This window comes from Sciurus carolinensis, chromosome 9, assembly GCF_902686445.1.
Source record: "Sciurus carolinensis chromosome 9, mSciCar1.2, whole genome shotgun sequence".
NCBI lineage: Eukaryota > Metazoa > Chordata > Mammalia > Rodentia > Sciuridae > Sciurus > Sciurus carolinensis.
The window spans coordinates 71531758-71551252 of NC_062221.1; the positions used below are offsets into that span (position 1 = coordinate 71531758).

At 35.6% G+C, this 19495-nt stretch overlaps 1 protein-coding gene across 3 annotated transcripts in view; it reads left to right on the forward strand.

Moving 5' to 3' along the window:
• The window catches only part of Iqcb1 (IQ motif containing B1), a 56975-nt gene extending 45971 nt beyond the window's left edge, over positions 1–11004 (forward strand). For all 3 annotated transcript variants that reach the window (XM_047564703.1, XM_047564701.1, XM_047564702.1), the window contains 3 exons: positions 3404–3535; positions 9676–9832; positions 10434–11004. In XM_047564703.1, coding sequence (XP_047420659.1) covers positions 3404–3535; positions 9676–9832; positions 10434–10663 — 519 coding nt within the window. In that variant the 3' untranslated portion in view covers positions 10664–11004. The remainder of the gene's footprint in view (positions 1–3403; positions 3536–9675; positions 9833–10433) is intronic.
• Positions 11005–19495: the final 8491 nt, after the last annotated feature.

Here is a 19495-nt window from a genome sequence, read left to right on the forward strand (position 1 = left end):
GGGTGGCAGGGTGCACAAGAACAGTAAAGGCTCTAGTACCATACTAAAAACAGGGGTACAAAGACATTTTATATACTTATATCAAGACCTCCATTGTTTTTTTCTTCTCAGTTCTCAGAGTACTGTCAGCCAGGCTTATATCCTATAGACTGTAGATTAGAAGCATTTTCTCTGGAAAATCTGAACAGCCCAAGGGAAAAGTCATAAGTGTGTTCACATTGAAGTACCCCCAGTGAAACAATATGGTTCATTAACCCTATATTGAAGTATATAGCAGATAATCCCTACCCAGCTGCTCAGAATTTCAAAATAGCTCTTTGGTGCCCACCCTTAAATATCAGCTGAAAAGGTAAGTGTTGCTGAATATCTGAGGAAAAGCCATGGCCAAAACAAATTGAGTAATGCTATTTGGTAGAAAGAGACATTGCAGGAATTCTAAAATAAAATTTATCTTCACATATTATTTTTTCAGATAAAAGAAGATAATTAGGGGCTGGGTTTGTAGCTCAGTGTTAGAGTGCTTGCCTGGCAGGTGTGAGGCACTGGGTTTGATCCTCAGCACCACATAAAAATAAATAAACAAATAAAATAAAGGTACTGTGCCCATCTACAGCCAAAAATATTTTTTTAAAAAGAAGATAATTCTTGACAGAAATGTTGAAAGCCATAAAGACCCAACGGGAAAGTTAATGAAACTTCTTAGCAAGGCGGGACAAAAAAGATTATCAATCCAGGATGTATAATGCCGAGAAAAACAGGAGAGGAAACCAAATCACTTAAGATTTCACAAACTGAATTTTATGACCTTTAAACTAAAAGGACCAACTAAATATCTAAGACAATGACAGAAACACACATTTGTTTCACATTACCCAGAAATATACTAGGATCAAATGGAATTCTCAATAGCACATACTTAACCAAATATCAATTAAGGGTAGGACAAAGACATTTTAATTTAGTTTTATTTTATTTTTTGAGATGGGGTCTTGCTAAGTTACCTAGACTGGCCCCAAACTCGTGATCCTCCCACATCAGCCTCCTGAATATTTATAATTACAGGCACATAGTACTGCCCCTGCCTTCCCAAAGGCATTTATAAGCATCATAAAATCTCTGGAACAAAGGAGTAATCCATGAAAGAAGACAATGTGGAATCTGAGAAATGCAAGGGAATGATGAAAGGGAGTAACCCAGGGTGAATGGGGACCACAGGATAATAGCTATGCCTTAGGCATAGATAGTCAAGTAAGAAAACTCCAGAAAGTATGTGTCCAAGAAAATGAATTTGGGGGACTGGGGTTGTGACTCAGTGGTAGAGTACTCACCTAACATGTGAGGCACTGGGTTTGATTCTCAGCACTGAATATAAATAAATAAAAATAAAGGTCCATCAACAACTGAAAAAATATACATATATTAAAAAAAGAAAAAATTAATTTGAATATGGCAGATTGTCTAATGTGTTGTAATGTCTGGACAATTAGAGCAAGAGTTTATATAATTGGTAATAACTATATAGAAAATGAAGCACAAAAACAAAAAAAGTTTTAGTCCCAGAGAAAATTAATGTGTTAAGAAAGGAAAAATAATCATAATGTATGCTTCAAAAGTGAATAGTTTTGGAGACTGGGGGGTCTTCAGCACTACATAAAAATAAATTAATAAATAAATATGTAAATACAGTAACATTTTAAAAGGTAAATAGCTTTTATGTAGTAGTAATATATAAATACTGAACACTGATTTAACTAAAATTTTGACAATAATATTGGATGGATGGTATATGTAAAGTATGTGAGAGTATAAACAGTGAAAGAAATTTTAATCTATTTTACATTCAAGAATCTCAGTAGATGATACAGATATTCGAAAAAATAAAACAGAAAAGTAGATGGAGCTCACTATCAAAATAAAAACCTGATAAAGTTGTTGCCTTTGGGATTGAGAACAGAGTAGGGCAGAGAACTGTAGTTGTTTGGATAATAATTAGCGTAACACTGACACTTTAAACAAGAATTATACCATCAAACTTTCTCTGGAAAGAGCCAGATAGGAAAACATTTTAGGCTTTGCTGGACATGCAGTCTGTTGTAGCTCCTAAACTCAACAGTTGTAGTACAAAGGCAGCCATAGACAATAGTAAACAAATGAGCATAACTGTGTTCCAAGAAAACTATTTGCAGACACTGATTTTTGAATTTCACCTAGTTTTACATGTCACAAAATATTTTCTTTTTGAGTTTTTTAACCATAAAATGTACAAAAACATTTTTAGCTCTCAGGCCATATCAAACCGACAGCAGCAGGACATGGTGGTGCATACCTACATTCCCAATGACTCAGAAGGCTGAGACAGGAAAATCCCAAGTTTAAGGTCAGCCTGGGCAGCTTAGTGAGATCCTGTCTTGAAATAAGACTAAATAAATAAGAAAGGATGAAGGTGTAGCTCAGTGTAAAGTACCCCTAGGTTCAATCCCAAGTCCAAAAAAAAAAACTGGAAATAGACTGGATAACTACTTTTTAAAACAGTATGAACTTGTAACCTTGATGAAAATAAGAACTACAAAGAACAGAAAAGAATAAAAAAAAAAAAAAGGTGGGAAGAATAATTTCAAATTTGTCTCAATTCATGCCTGTTACAAGATTTGTTATCCTTTGTTTTGTGGTGCTGGGGATTGAACCCAGGACCTCATGCTTGTTAGGCAACTGCTGTACTACTAAGCTACATTTCCAGCCCTATTACAAATTACTTATTTTACCAGAAGGCCATTCTCAAGAACATGACAAAAGACATTCAGAAAATGCTTTTGTCAGCAACTTCATACCTTAGAATTTTATAATATTTTCTCATTTACCAAATGTTTTCTTTTGTATTATCTCTTTGGTGTTTACAATCCTATAGGACATGTAGAATCAGGGTTCCTGTTTTCTGTAGACATAGAACCTGTCCTATAAAGATCAGATCACTTGCTCAGAATCATGTAGCTTATAAGGAATTAGAATTAAGACTAGAAATCAATATTTATTTCCTTTTTTATCTCCATTGTTTACTGCAAAAATAATAACTGAATATAGCCTTATAAATTTTAAAGCACTGCAGAATAGTTGGTCTTTGCCTTATAGTAAAGCAAAAGTGATATTCATTCAGTAGAAATTATACTATGGTGTTCAGTAGGTTAATGCATTTTTGACTTACAGTATTTTCAACTTAAACAGTGGGTTTTTAGGACATAACCCTGTCATATGTCAATGAGCATCTGTATGGTTAAAAAGTCACTGTCCTTCCTTACTATCTCACAGAACTATCTCCCTCCTCATTGTTACATTGGTGTTATTACTCTATGTTGTAGGGAGAAGATACTATAAGGGGAGAAAAATGTCAAACCTTTTTTCTCCCCAGGTACTTAAGTTCCTAGCAAAGTGCCGTAAGAGAAAGAAACAACTTGCTCCTTGGCAAAGACTCCAGGAACTCACTGATGCACGCAGACTTGAACTGAAGCAACAAGTTGATGATTATATCAGAAGACATCCAGTACGTAGCTTCTAGGCCATAATGTCCATGTTAAATTATTCCATTGCATGGTATTCAACAATAAAGCAGGTTTTGTATGTATCTGTACATTTTTGTTGATATAAGGTGATTCATTGACTTAACCACAGTGTTAATGGATTTGAAGATTTTATTTATAATAATATATAATAATTTAGCCACAGAGGTATATAGTCAGTGGCAAAATGTACTTTGCTTCAAATCAGTTATATCTCATATCACACCAACAGTCTTCCAATAAGAGTATATGTAGCTATCAATGAATATTCATTCTTACATATATACACTCAAACTAACATGAGAACTTATATTTGCTAGACTGTTAATGAACCTCCAGGAGCTGATAAGATAGAGCATTTGACTATCTGCCTTTCATGATTTTATTACTATAATACTGCTAACAATTTTTCCCCAACAGAAAGATCCATATCTTTGACTTTCTGTGAACACAGTACTGCAAATCAAGTGCTTCCACCACTTTCTTCTCTCTTCTCTCATGCTTATACACTTCTTCAAGTTCATAGAAAAATTTGACAGTTTATACATTTCAATCAACTAGAATTCTTATTTCCCTCATTTGAACCAACCATTCATAGTCTATCTTGACACTATTCACATTAATTTTGTTATGATTTGTGATATTATTTGTGTTTTGGTTCTTTCTCTCTCTTTTTTTCTTTCCCTTCCTCCCTACCTCCTTCCCTCCCTCCCTCTCTCCTTGCCTTTCTCACTCCTTCTTCCCACACACATAAACATATACTTCTGGAACCTAAAGATTCTAGGTAACTAATTTTAGAGGTTTGATGTGATATTTAAGTACTTCTGTCATTTACCCTTACATTCTACCAAAGATTCCTGCTCCTTAAAAATATATATATACAGAATACAAATATGTTAGTGACTAAGTGTAACCTTTGGAACACAGAAATGATAAAAACTAATTTGGATAAAACTAATTATCCAGTGATATAAGTTAAGGCCTCCTGCTTATAGAAGGCTTTTATTATATAATTTTTTATAAAACATAACTGACTCTTACAGTGTACACCACATAGCAAATATTTTTAGTTTTGCAGGCCATATAGCCTCTATGGGAGCTATTCATCTCTGCTGTTATAGCATTAAAGTAGCCAAAGAATATATGTAAATGAATAGTGTGATTGTGCTTCAGTAAAACATTATTTTCAAAGACTATTTGTTTTAGTTTGCTGACCTTTTTTTCTTTTTCTTTTGGTTGAAATATATGTGGTTTTGCTTCAGGTAGATATTGGTGTCCTAGCCCTTTGTGCAGGAAGCTGAAGAAGGAGAAGGACTTGTAGGACTTGTGGGAACAAAGAATATTTTATTTTATAGTCCAAATAACATTTTTTGCTGGCCCAAGGATTTAAAAAAAAAAAACAAACATAATTCTGTTCTAAACTCTTTGAAAGGGTAAAAACAAACCTAACAACCCTATGGTAAGGTCTTTGTTTTGATCAAAAATTATAGCAATTTATAATAGTGTCTAGAAGATCTAAAAGTAAAATGCATTAAAACAAGGAGGGGAGAAAGAGATATATGTGGTTGAAAGGCTTTTATGTATAAAGTTGTATGATATCACTCAAAGGTAGATTGAGAAATTAAAGAGGTGTACTATGAATCCCAAATTAACTACTAAAATTAAACAGCAAAAGAGTTATAGTTAATTAGCCTATAAAGGAAATTAAAATGAATCATAAAACATACTTGATTAATCAAAGAGAAGACAAAAAGGGGAAGCATTAAAGAAAGTGATGGAACAAATAGAAAAATATCAAATTGATATACTCAAGCATGACCATATTACAATAAATGTAAATGTATTTTCAGATTAAGTGAAAAAGTAAAGCCCGAATATAGAAACATTTTAAATATGAAAATATAAAATGGAACAAAGTTTAATGGTAAAGGATTATTTTTAATCAAGATAAAATTAAAAATTTTAAATGTTTGAGTATCTGATGACAGTTTCAAATCACAAGAAGCCAACATGGATGAACCTTGAAAAAATGCTAAGTGAAATAATTCAGACACAAAAGGACCATTCCATTTATCTGAGTTAGTATATTCAACTTGCTAGAAATAGAAAGTTAAATCATACTCTCCAGGAACTAGAAGTTAGAGAATCTTATCTAGAAATAAACTCATATATATGACCGGTTGTTTCTTGACAGAAGTGCATAGATACTTCTGTCATTTACTCTTTCACTCTTCCAAAGTTAATGCAGTAGAGCACTGAAGCAATTGGATATCATGTTAAATTAAACTTGGTTGGAATCATATATCACATCATTTACAAAATTTAACTCAAAATGAATAATAAACCTGAATGCAGAACTTAAAACTATAAAATTTCTAGAAGAAAACATTGGAGAAAAATTGTGACCTTGAGTTAGGCAGAGATTTCTTAAATATAATACCAGAAGCAAAAAGAAAAAAAAAATGATAAATTGACTAAATCAAAATTTAAAACTGCTGTTCTTCAGAAGATACTTAAGAGAATAAAAAAAGAAGACAGATTGGGAGAATATTTTTGCCAAGCCTATCCAGAATACAGAAAGGTCCTTTATCTAGAACAGTGAAAGAACTTTCAAAACTCAACAATAAAAAAGTATATGACCAATTTTTTAAATAGATCAAAGAGTCCACCAGAGCCTTCATCTGAAGAAAATACACAGATAGCAAATGAAAAGACGCATCATTAGTCATTTAAAAAAATAAAAAGCACAATAATATAAAAAAGTATATGACCAATTTTTTAAATAGATCAAAGAGTCCACCAGAGCCTTCATCTGAAGAAAATACACAGATAGCAAATGAAAAGACGCATCATTAGTCATTTAAAAAAATAAAAAGCACAATAAGATAATTCCCACCTGTTAGAATGACTAAAATTTAAAAGATTTAACATACCAAAAATGTTGGCAAGCATGTGGAGGAACGATGTTTGATGGACTGTTCATAGGAATGTAAAATGGTATAAACTACTTTGGAAAATAGTTCAATAATTTCTTAAAAAGTTAAACATATCTACCACATGATTCGGCCATTCCAGTCCTAGATATTTACCCAAGGAAAATTGTAATATGTCCATACATTACACATGAATGTTTGTAACCAAAAACCAGAAACAATCCAAATAGCCAACAACAGATGAATATAAACAGTGGTGTATTCTATACAATAGAGTACTAATCAGCATTGTAAGGGTATGAATTGTTCATTACAATTCATGATTATGCTAAATGAAAGAGGCCAGACAAGTTAGAATGCATGCTGTATGGCTCCCATTTATATAAATTTTAAAAATAGGAACTACAGTAACAAAAAAGTAAGTCCATGGTTGTGTGAGATGGGAAGATGGGAAAGGTGAGGGTAAGGGAATATCAAAGGATACAAGGAAATTTGGTGGTGATAAATATTTATTATCCTCCTTATGGTGATAGCTTCCCAGACATATACCTATGTCAACGCTTAGCAAATTCTACCCTTTCAATATTTGCTAGTGATTATATTCATTTTTACTGCAATAAAGCTGCATATTTTTTAAAAAACAAATTTGACTTAAATGCTGTTTCTTTTTTTAAGTTAGAATTAGGGGTCCTGAACTTTTAAAGCACAATCAGACTGACCATTCATAAAATATGACCAATGAACCAGGCACAGCAGTTTATGCCTTATTCCCAGCTATTCAGGAGGTGGATATAGGAGGATTTCAAGTTCAAGGCCAGCCTGGACAACTTAGTAAGACGCTGTCTCAAAATAAAATTTAAGAAGGTTTGGAATGTAGCTCACTGGTAGAGCTTATGTGAGGCCCTTGGTTTAATCCCCAGTACTGGAAAAAAAAAAAAAAAAAAAAAAAAAAAGACTAAAAAATATAACCAATCTCAGGTTCTGGTCAGTCATATTAACAACTCCTTCCTTAGCCAAGAAACAGAACTGAATTGGAGAGCAGGACAGAAGCACAACTCACAGTTCTTTGTGCACAGAGGTAGAATGAAAGGAGATAGAAGCATCTTTCCTCTCCACCAAATATATCATAGGTTCCTGAACTCTGTAGAGTGTACTGATTTGCTTTTAACAGTTTTAATCATTTACAAATTTAATTACCTTTATAAAAATAACATACCCAAGCCACGTGCACCGCCCTCCCCCTCACCAAATTCTAATTTAGTAAATTTGGTATAGGCTCATTTATCTATATTTTTAAATTTTTAAAATTTGTTTTAAATGTAAAAATCTGCAAAACACAAAAATTATCATTTTAAACACGTTTTAGTACATAGTTCATGTCATTAAAAACATTTATATTGTTGTGCAATCATCATCACTGTTTATCTTCAAAAGGTTTTTATCTTAGAGAACTGAAACTGTATCCATTAAACATGAACTCCCCCTTCCCTTTCCACCTGAACCACTGTTTACCATTTTGTCTCTGAGTTTGATTTCTCTAAGTACCAGGTAGTACTAGCTTCATAAAATGTCCATTGGTGCCTGATATATTTTATTTTGTATAATGACTTCAAGGTTAATTCATGTTGTAGCTTGTAAGTCAGAATTTCCTTCCTTGTAAAGTCTGAATAATATTCCATGGTATGTTTGTACCACTTTTTGTTTATCCATTTAACAGTAGTACACAGGGTTCCAGTCTCTCCAGTCTTACCAGCATTCATTTTGTTTTTTTTTTAATAGATAATAGGTGTGAAGTTTTATCTCATTGTAATTTAGATGTGATTTCTGTAATGATAAGGGATTTTGAGTATCTTTTCACGTGTTTATTAACCTTTTATATATCTTCTTTACAGAAATGTCTGCCCATCTTTAAGTTAGGGTTTTCTTGTAGTTGAGTTGTAGGAGTTCCCTGTAGATTAGTCCTTTATCAGATATATGATTTGCAGTTATTTTGTGCCATTCTGTGAGCCACCATTTTACTTTATCATTAGTGTCCTTGATATACGAAAGTTCTTCATTTCAATGAAGTTCTGTTTTTTTAATTGTTGTTGCCTAAACCTCTGGTGCAAGAAATCACTGCCAAAACCTGTATTGTGATGCTTCCCTTATTTTTTTTCCCAAGAGTTTTACAGTTTCAGCTCATATGTTTAAGTTTTTGATATCTACCTATCTCCCCCTCGACCCCCACTTATATATCCTTGGGGGATTGGTTGTAGGATCCTCATGGATACCAAAATTATCAGATGCTCAATTGGGATAGTATTCCATGTAACCTGTACACCTCTTCTATATACTTTAAATCATCTCTATTGTAAATGCTATATGAATTGTTGTTATTCTGTATTGTTCAGGAAATAATGACCCCCCAAAAATTCATGAGTTCATGATCAGTACAGATGCCATTTTTTTTCCCTAATACTTTAAGTATTGTAGTCAGTTAAATCAAATTTGCTGTTGATTTGGAGGAATGACTAATTCTTGTACATACTCCTGTCTTTTAAAACAATGCTGCTTTGACCATACTCATGTATTTTTAAGATTCTTTGGCTGAAAAGTAAGGTATTGACTAGAACAGGGTTACAGAGAAAGCTGTGGTGTCAGAAACTTTATCAGCTTCAAAGCTAAGATTATTTCATCCTTAACCAAAGTAATCATTTAAGTTTCCCTTAAATTAGGTGACTAACCAAAGAAATATGATCTTATCCCTGATTTGTGTCGTTCATTCTGTGAAACCAGAAGCAGTTATAACATTATGCCTTAGATAAGTTTGGGAGTAAGAATGAGTTCAGAAGTAAGATTGTATTTCAAATGAGATTCAGAACTAAAGGAAGTGGCCTTGTTACTTCTCTTCTCAGACAGTGTCTTTACCAAACCATTTGTAAATTTTACTGTGATCTCTCAATCTTATCTCTTCACCCATAATACCACAGTGTCTGAAGAAGTGATATATGGTAATTCATCAAAAATAAATTTCCCCACCTGCATTTTTATCTAAAGCTGTTTTGAAATCATTTAATAATACTGGCACAAGAATATAAAGTAAACATCAGTCATCCATGAGATACAGCTAAGTATTCTGGCACTCTTAGTCATTGAGCAAAACACACTGAAACGTCCTTCTTGTGACAAGTTTTTCTGTCTTGTTTTTCCAGGGTTCTCAGATGTCAGGTGTAGCCAGCAAGGAGCTCCATGCCCAAGCTCAGGAACAACTACAGCACTACTTTATGGGTAGGACCCTGGAAGAAAGAGCTCAGCAGCACAGAGAAGCTCTTATGGCTCAGATCAGCACCAATATTGAACAGTTAATGAGTATGTACTCCTTCCATATTTGTTTCATAAAATAAATAGCCTGTGCAATATATGTAGCATCCAAAATCTTCACAAAGGAAACCATTGTTAATGGTCTTTTAGCCCAACTCCTATCTTCAAGAAATTTCTAGATCCTGTCGGCACGCAGTGATTTCAAATGATGCAGATTCTATAACTTTCTTTCTTGTGGACTTCTCTCAGCCTTGCTAGCATTCATGTGTGTCAGCCCAGACAAAGTTATTAATTTCAAATACACTGAACCCTACTAGCCAGATTCTATTATGTAATCCCAAAAGCTTTTGGTCATATTTTTGAAGATGATGATAATAATTAATGTGCCAAAAACTCAATTGTAAAGTATTTTGTCATTTTTTAATGAAGTGCTTTCACAAAAGTTTCTGTTTTTAATGACTGTGAGTGTTTCTACCATCTATAGCTGCAGCTTTTGAATATTCACATACCATCCAAAGTTAGCAATAAAAACAGATTTAGAGTTCCTGTCCCTGCCTGCTGTAGCAGAATTCCAGCTCTATAGTTTCAAGTTCCTACTTGTTTGGCATTGGACTCTTCTACTGACCTGTTTATTTTCTGTTTACTACAGAGGCACCAAGTCTGAAGGAGGCAGAAGGGAAAGAACCAGAGCTATTCCTAAGTAGATCCAGGCCTGTGGCAGCCAAGGCCAAGCAGGCCCATCTCACTACACTGAAACACATACAAGCACCCTGGTGGAAGAAGCTTGGGGAAGAACCAGGTGATGAGATTGATGTTCCAAAGGATGAGCTTAATATAGAATTAGGAACATTATTCATTGGTGGAACCAAACCCCCTTAGGGAATTGCTATGAAAATTGACACAAATTTTATATTTCAGGAAATTGTATTACTTTTGCCTCTGGCACATACTGTTAGACTAAGGCTATTGTAATGTGGTTTTCCAGAGGTTTTTCTCCAAGACTTGCAGGCAGTAAGCAAAGAGTTATCATCTACCTCTCTTTCAATTTTCCTTTTCTTTTTTCTACACCCCTATATATAGTCACACATACATATTTGTGTGACTTTCATTGTGGAACTAAACTTGGCATGGCATTATATTGTTGATTAAAATGTGAAATGTCTTTTGTTTCTGTATTTGACAACTAAATGTTTTTTCTAAATAAATATTTTCAACAGTTCTGAAAAACTTGTCAGAATTATTTCAGCTTTTACATTTGTTATTTAGAATTATTATTATCATTATCATCATTATTATAGAGGATACATGTTCTTGGCCTTTATGAAAAGGTGAGGAAAAGAAGTGATCAATTGAAAGACATTTCACTCTTCTATAAAGCAATGGTTGAACTCCATTTCAACTATTTCCATAAGAAACTTCTATTTTCCTATTTCTAAAAGGAACTGTATATACATATACACGTCCAATTAGGAGTCTATGCAGGAAAAATTCCTCCAGATAAAATTGCATTGTTTGTATTGAACTATGGCAACTATATAACTACTGTTTTCTTTTAGTCTCATCGGAATCTTAGAGCTAAATATAATGTCCAGTTTTAATTGTGATCCTAGATATATGTACAGTTATTTCGCTCTAACCTAATATTCCCTGATTTATGTATTTACATTTAATTATATTTTAAAACCTAAAGCCATCTCAGTTTGTGTTGTAACAATACAGAATTTAAGTAAAAACAGGTAACAAATCATGACTCTATCATAAAGAACCCAGAGGGTTCTCTTTGTGTAAATGAGTGAAAATATCAGAATTTCTGGATGGGAAGACCAAATGTATTCTGTCTATTCTCCCAAAATTACTTTTAGTAAAATTTTAGTCAAAATCCTAATGTACTTTTCATTCATAATTGGAAAAAATGTCTATAATTCACCTATAAAAATAAATAGATGAGGGCTGGGGTTGTAGCTCAGTGTTAGAGTACCTGCCTCTCCTTTGTGAGGCACTGGGATGGATCCTCAGCATCACATAAAAATAAATAAATAAAATAAAATCATGCTGTCCATCTACAACTAAAAAAAAAATTATTAAAGAAGAAACATGAGAATTATGGTTTTACTTAAAATGTAGAAAGCTAAATGAAAATGTTGCTCCCACCTTAATGAAAGAATGCCAGATGATCTACAACAATTTTTCGTGAACCTATCAGATAGCTAGTCTCAAGCCAACCAAGTATACCAATATGGAACTCAGTAGATATAAAATAAAGTATTTCATCTTTAGTAGAGGGAAGGAAAAAGGTGATTAGGTGAGAAGAAATCAACTAAAATTTTAACAAATTCTTAAAGGCCAATGTGGGCTAGGATGTCCACTCAGAATATCTAGGATTCCCAGAAAGAAGGAGAATTAGGACTCTACCAAATGCTCACAAGAAAGGCTAAAGGCAAAGCAGGAAGCCTGAAGAAACCTTAGTGACACAGGCAAACATGAGGTGATAGGCTGCTATAGGACAACATAAACCTCTCAAAGCTCCACTCACTTCCCCCATCTTTTCTCTTGAAAGTTTTAACTTGCTAGAGCAGGAAAAGCAAGCTTTCTTACCTCCCAGACTCAGGCAAAATTCCATTGCATGTGAGAAAAAATGTGAGAGGGATAGAAACACCAGCCCTCGACACAATCAGAGAACTAGTATTGCTGAAGAAGGGACAGAAACAAAAACACTCGACCCCTGAGGGAGTGACAAGAAATCATCTTGGTCCCAAAAATTCTATGGCAATACAAAGCAGAGTCTGTTGATGCTGGGGAGGAAACTCCTGCCCAAAACTACACAGATATCCAGCAGCTAGGCTGCCATTGGGTAGAATAGGAACTCTGAGAAACCCTACTTCTAAGCCAAGCAGAAGAGACCAGGACCAAGATTTAGGCTGGATCAAGACAACAGAACACACCTGTCCCAGCAATTAGCCTAGCACAAAGTAATAAGCAATAGCAGTTTATCCCTAGGGTAGGAGAAAGTACATGGAGAGAGATGTCTATGGTAACAGGCATACAGAAATGAGTGAAAGCAGGGTGAGATAACACTGAAAACACCAGGCTTCCCAGACCTCACCCTAGGCACACAGTAAGAGCAGCTAAAAAATAAATGAATTAGACAATGTATGGTTATTATGATTTACATATAACTCGTGGGAGACAATGCAAGAAAGTTTAGAGATGAAATGATTGGGTTATAGGCTTGATCCAATCAGTGTATCAATCTCCTGACAGGGATTAATTTGATGGGTAAATGTGCACAGGTAGTATGTGACTGGAGGAGGTGGGTCCCTAGGGGTGTGCCTTTGCAGTTTATATTTTGTCCTGATTGAGCAGAGTTCTTTCTCTGCTTCCTGGTGCCATGTTGCTAGCTGCTTTCCTCCACCACACTCTTCTGTCTTGATATTCTGCCTCACCTCACACTCCAAGGAAGATCTGGTGGTGTGTGGACTTAGACTTCTCAAACTGTGGGCCCCAAAATAAACTTTTCCTCCTCTAAATTTGTACTTATCAGGTCTTTTGCTGACAGCAACAAAGAGCTGACTAAAACAATGGTGTACCACAGATAAAACCCAGCTAAACTGACAAGTTAGACTCAAAGCACCTGCAATACGGCGGTGCAATTGTGAAGATATCTCCCTGGATTTAACAGACTCCAAAAGTTAACAGCATATCCCCAACAAAAATTCCCAGTTCAGGTACCAGCCAGAGGTTTAGGAATCTAATTGGGAAAAGCACAATCTTTTCAGGTTTGACAATTCACTAACAGAAGTTGAGAAAGCACTATATTTATGATTATGGTTTTATTAGGGACAGAAATCAGATCCACTATAAACCATATGTAATAAAATGAAATTAGACCCCTCTTTCTCACCCTGCACAAAATTCAACTCTAAGTGGATCAAGGATCAGAGACCCTGTGCCTACTAGAAGAAAAAGTAGACCCGAACTTCCATCATGTCAGCTTAGGAACCAGATTCCTCAATAAGACTCCTAAAGAAAGAAGTAAAATCAAGACTCAACAAATGGGATTGTGTCAGGGCTGGGATTGTGGTTCAGTGGTGGAGTGCTTGCCTAGCATATATGAGGCACTGGGTTCAATTCTCAGCACCACATATAAATAAGTGAATAAAATAAAGGTCAATCAACATCTTTCAAAAAAATAAATAAATGGGATTGTATCAATCTAAAAATCTTCACAGCAAAGGAAACAAGAGCATGAAGAGAGAATCTTCAGAATGGGAGAAAAATTTTACCACCTGCACCTCAGAGAATTAATCTTTAGGTTATATAAATAACTCAACACCAAAACAACAAATAACCCAGTCAGTAAATGGACAAAGGAACTGAATAGGTACTTCACAGAAGAAGAAATGGTCAACAAATACACGAAAAAATGTTCAACATCACTAGCAATTAGAGAAATGCAAATTAAAACTACACTGAGATTCTATTTCACTCCAGTCAGAATGGCAGTTATCAAGAATACAAGTAACAATAAATGTTGGTAAGGGTGTAAGGAAAAAGGTGCACTCATAAACCACTGGTGGGGCTGCAAATGGTGCAGCCACTCTTGAAAGCAGTATGGAGATTCCTCAGAAAACTTGGAATGGAACCGAAATTTGACCCAGTTATCCCACTCCTCAGCTTATACCCAAAGGTCTTAAAATCAGTGTACTACAGTGATGTGGCCACATCAATGTTCATAGCAGCTTAATTCACAGTAGCTAAACTATGGAACCAATAGATGAATGAATTTTAAAAATGTGGTATATACACACAATGGAATATTACTCAACGATAAAGAAGAATGAAAATTATGGCATTTGCCAGGAAATGGATGGAACTGGAGAATATCAAGCTAGGTGAAATAAACCAGTCCCAAAAAAACAAAGGCCAAATGTTCTCTCTGATATGCAGATGCTGACACAATAGGTGAGGCGGGGTGCAGGGGGGTTAGGGGTGGGGGGGAGGTTCAATGAATTGGACAATGGGGTGTGGGGGGAAGGAGGAGGATGGGAATGGGAAAGACAGTAGAATAAATGAAACATTGCTGATAGATTCCTTTGCTGAGAGAAAGCTTTTAAGTTTGAATCTATCCCAGTTGTTGATTCTTGCTTTTATTTCTTGTGCTATGGGAGTCCTGTTGAGGAAGTCTGGTCCTAAGCCGACATGTTGAAGCTCTGGACCTACTTTTTCTTCTATGAGATGCAAGGTCTCTGGTCTGATTCCGAGATCCTTAATCCATTTTGAGTTTAGTTTCGTGCATGGTGAGAGATATGGGTTTAGTTTCATTCTGTTGCATATGGATTTCCAATTCTTCCAGCACCATTTGTTGAAGAGGCTATCTTTTCTCCATTGCATATTTTTGGCCCCTTTGTCTAGTATGAGAAAATTGTATTTATTTGGGTTTGTGTCCGTGTCCTCTATTCTGTACCATTGATCCACCTTTCTATTTTGGTACCAATACCATGCCGTTTTTGTTACTATTGCTTTGTAGTAGAGTTGAAGATCTGGTATTGCGATACCCCCTGCTTCACTCTTTCTGCCAAGGATTGCTTTAGCTATTCTGGGTTTTTTATTCTTCCAGATGAATTTCATAATTTCTTGCTCTATTTCTGTAAGGTACATCATTGGGATTTTAATTGGAATTGCATTGAATCTGTATAGCACTTTTGGTAGTATGGCCATTTTGACAATATTAATTCTTCCTATCCAAGAACATGGGAGATCTTTCCATCTTCTAAGGTTTTCTTGAATTTCTATCTTTAGTGTTCTGTAGATTCAAACTAAAAAGCTTTCTCTCAGCAAAGGAATCTATCAGCAATGTGAAGAGAGAGCCTACAGAGTGGGAGAAAATCTTTGCCAATCATACTTCAGATAGAGCGCTAATCTCCAGAATCTATAAAGAACTCAAAAAACTCTACACCAAGAATGTAAATAATCCAACTGACAAATGGGCTAAGGAAATGAATAGACACTTCACAGAAGAAGATCTACAAGCAATCAACAAACATATGGAAAAATGTTCAACATCTCTAGTAATAAGAGAAATGCAAATCAAAACCACCCTAAGATTCCATCTCACCCCAATTAGAATGGCAATTTTCAAGAATACAAGCAACAACAGGTGTTGGCGAGGATGTGGGGAGAAAGGTACACTCTTACATTGCTGGTGGGGCTGCAAATTAGTGCAGCCACTCTGGAAAGCAGTGTGGAGACTCCTTAGAAAACTTGGAATGGAAACACCATTTGACCCAGCTATCCCACTCCTTGGCCTATACCCAAAGGACTTAAAATCAGCATATTACAGAGATACAGCCACATCAATGTTCATAGCTGCTCAGTTCACAATAGCCAGATTGTGGAACCAACCTAGATGTCCTTCAATTGATGAATGGATAAAGAAAATGTGGTATATATATATATATACAATGGAATATTACTCAGCCATAAAGAACGATAAAATTATGGCATTTGCAGGCAAATGGATGAAACTGGAGAATATCATGCTAAGTGAGATAAGCCAATCTCAAAAAACCAAAGGAAGAATGATATCGCTAATAAGTGGATGATGACACATAATGGGGGGTGGGAAGTGTTAGTGTTGGGGTTGGAGTTGGGTTTAGGGAGGGGGGCAGGAATGGAGGAAGGAAGGAATGTATACATGGAGGGGAAGGGTGGGAGGGGAGGGGGGGAAGGGAAAAAATGGCAGAATGAATCAAACAACATTACCCTATGTAAATTTATGATTACACAAATGGTATGCCTTTACGCCATGTACAGAGAAACAACATGTATCCCATTTGTTTACAATAAAAAAAAATAATAACAATAAAAAAAAATCTCAAAAAAAAAAAAAAAAGAATAAATGAAACATAACTTTCTTATGTTCACATAAGAATACATGACCAGGGTAACTCCACATGTTTAACCACAAAACTGGGAAGTTACACTTTGTGTATGTATAATGTTAAAATACATTCTACTGTCATGTATATATAAACAGAAAAAAATAAAGATTAGCATAAGTAACATCTACCTCATTCTGTTTCTGTACTTCTACACATGATGTCTGACATTAGTTAAAAATTGAGACCTGAAAATGCTAGGGAAAGAAACTTGTTAAGAGATAAAACAACACAAGAGGATTCAGAGAAGACTATGATGTTGGATCCCACAAAAAAAATCCTTAATAACTGAGTTAATCTGACACTGATATATTGTAAAGATAGTGATTTTGAGTTAACACAATCATGCTGCCCAACACCTTGCTTAAAGCACCTAACTTTTCCAACTTCAGAGGCTATCTCCAAAGGATAAATGGCAGCTTCAGTTGTTCAGTTCTGGACCTGATTAGAAAGAGGTAGAAAAACGACGGAGCTGAGAGTGCCAGATTCTGTAGGAGGATGTTTGAGTAAATGGTTCCATCACCTACTTTTGGAGGTCCTTGTAAGTCTATGTTTGAGCAGGCTGGGAACTTTGATTTGTCTCTGACAAAATCCTTAAAATATACTTGAGCTTCCTCAATTTTGAACAAGTCTCTCAAAGGACTTCTGAGCTGGGTTTGGGTCAGAACTTAGTAAACATCTCAGGTCTTAGCCAGCTTAGAACCACAATACTGAAGCTGAGTCATCTCTAACCAGTTACAATTAGAGGTGGGTGAGGACATATCTAATATGAAAATACACCACCTTAAGACAAGGCCAAATGATCAAAAAGAACCTGAAATTTTTGCTGGAAAGGCAAAAGTCTAACTCCCTTGTATAATCCATTTGGTGCCATACCTGCCTCATTTTTCCCACCCATGTTTCCTCTCTTCCAACATTTTCTCCAAAGTAAATTCTAAAAGGCATTGCTTTCAAGCACATAATACTCTGATGAATCCTTCAGCATGTGACACCTTCAGCCTATGCATGATACTTTTAATTCCTTTTAACTTGTCTGTACACTGCTTAGTTATTATTCAAGGCATTTATATATATATATACATACACACACACACACACATATATGGTATTGTATAACTGGATTGCAAACATCTTGAGGGCAAGGAAAAATTTTCTACTTTATTATGTCCAAAAGAGTGCAAGTTATGTGCTCAGTGACCATAGTGTTCCAACAATGGCTTACCAATAAACTTTCTCCCAGTTTCCAGAGTCAATTCACCATGGAGAGAGTTGTACCATTGCTTCATATAGCTACAGTCCTAAGTCTGTTCCTAAGTGTGTATCTGAATCATTCAGCTCCCAGAATGCTGATCTTGCTGCCCTAGGCAATAGGAATCCTTCTCTGAACAGTTCACTGGAAATAAGAGAAGATCATAGAGGGCACTCAAATGACTGGAGAGGAAAGGTCACCCTGATGAGTAGTGACCAGAACATGAGTCAGTCACGATGTAGTATTACATATCATAATGTATGAACTTGAATCCTGGCTCTACCAGTTATGTCCTGTGCGACCTTGGGCAAGATATTCAGCTTCATTAGATGTCAGTATATTTGTAACAAACCACATGGAGTTGGGTTGTTAATGAGGATAAAGGGCATAATCTACATAAAAGTGATTGATAGAATGCTTAGTAGCATCAGGTTAACATTGCATAAGCGTCTCTAAAGCTTATATACTGCTTTATAAAGCAATGTTTCTAGGTGAAAAGGCCAAATAGTGATGTCTAAATAGTGTTATCTAAATATGATGTCTAACATGCATTTGGGCATTTGTGTTGGATCATGGAAAGGGTTGTGGTTGTGAGGGTGGCCCACTGTCCATCTTTCAGGTGCTCTCCTGAACTCAAGAATATAGACAGCTGCTCTGGCTAGAGGTAGCCAGCATTCCAAGGTGGTCAGTAATAACCTGATAACCCCAGGGACAAGAATAAAACTATTGAATTCTACTTCTGGAAACTGAAAAAAAAAATAGAGATGAGTTTAAGGACACAGGAATTTAAGGGAGATACAGAGATAACATTCAGGGACACCTAGGGAGTCCAGGGTCTGTGTGGCAATTCAGGTTCTATTCTCATGTGACTGATGTTATTTCACCACAGGTTCATTCCTCTTACCCTGTACTCCCTGTCTTTATCCCTGGGTCCTAGAGCCCTCTAACTAAGACCCATGATCCCCTTTTCTTTCTCCCTAATTTCCCTGTACTTATCTCTATCATGGTTCACATATCCTCCCCCAAAACTCTTCTAGCTGCCATGGGTTCCCCTTTCCTGTACCCTGTGTTGCCCCTGCTTTCTTTTATAGCTCCAGTTATGTACTCCAAACCAGCCCTGGGTTTCTCTCTGGTACTCTGGCACTTGAGAGAGATGTCATATTAAGCACTACTGACATGGCTTAGCACTCACAGAAGTCAGTCAGAAAGAAAAAATGCATCTGAAAACTGCTACATGCATGCCAACATGTGCAGAAGCCTGGGTTAGAGGAGATTCAGGTACTTGTTTCTCTAGTCATTACCTCCCTGTCCTCTTCCTGAAAATAATTTTCCTGTGTATTGTAAAGAGCAATGATCTCTGGCCCCTCCTACAGCTCTGTCTAGCACGTGCCCCTATTATACTGGAAAGTCTATAGTGTAAGCATGTGAGTGGACCTTAAATACTGCCATTTAAGTTGTGCCAGGTTTGGGGATGCCCAGCCAATTTGGGCCTGGGATTTCTGAAGAATTATTTTCTTTTTCAGG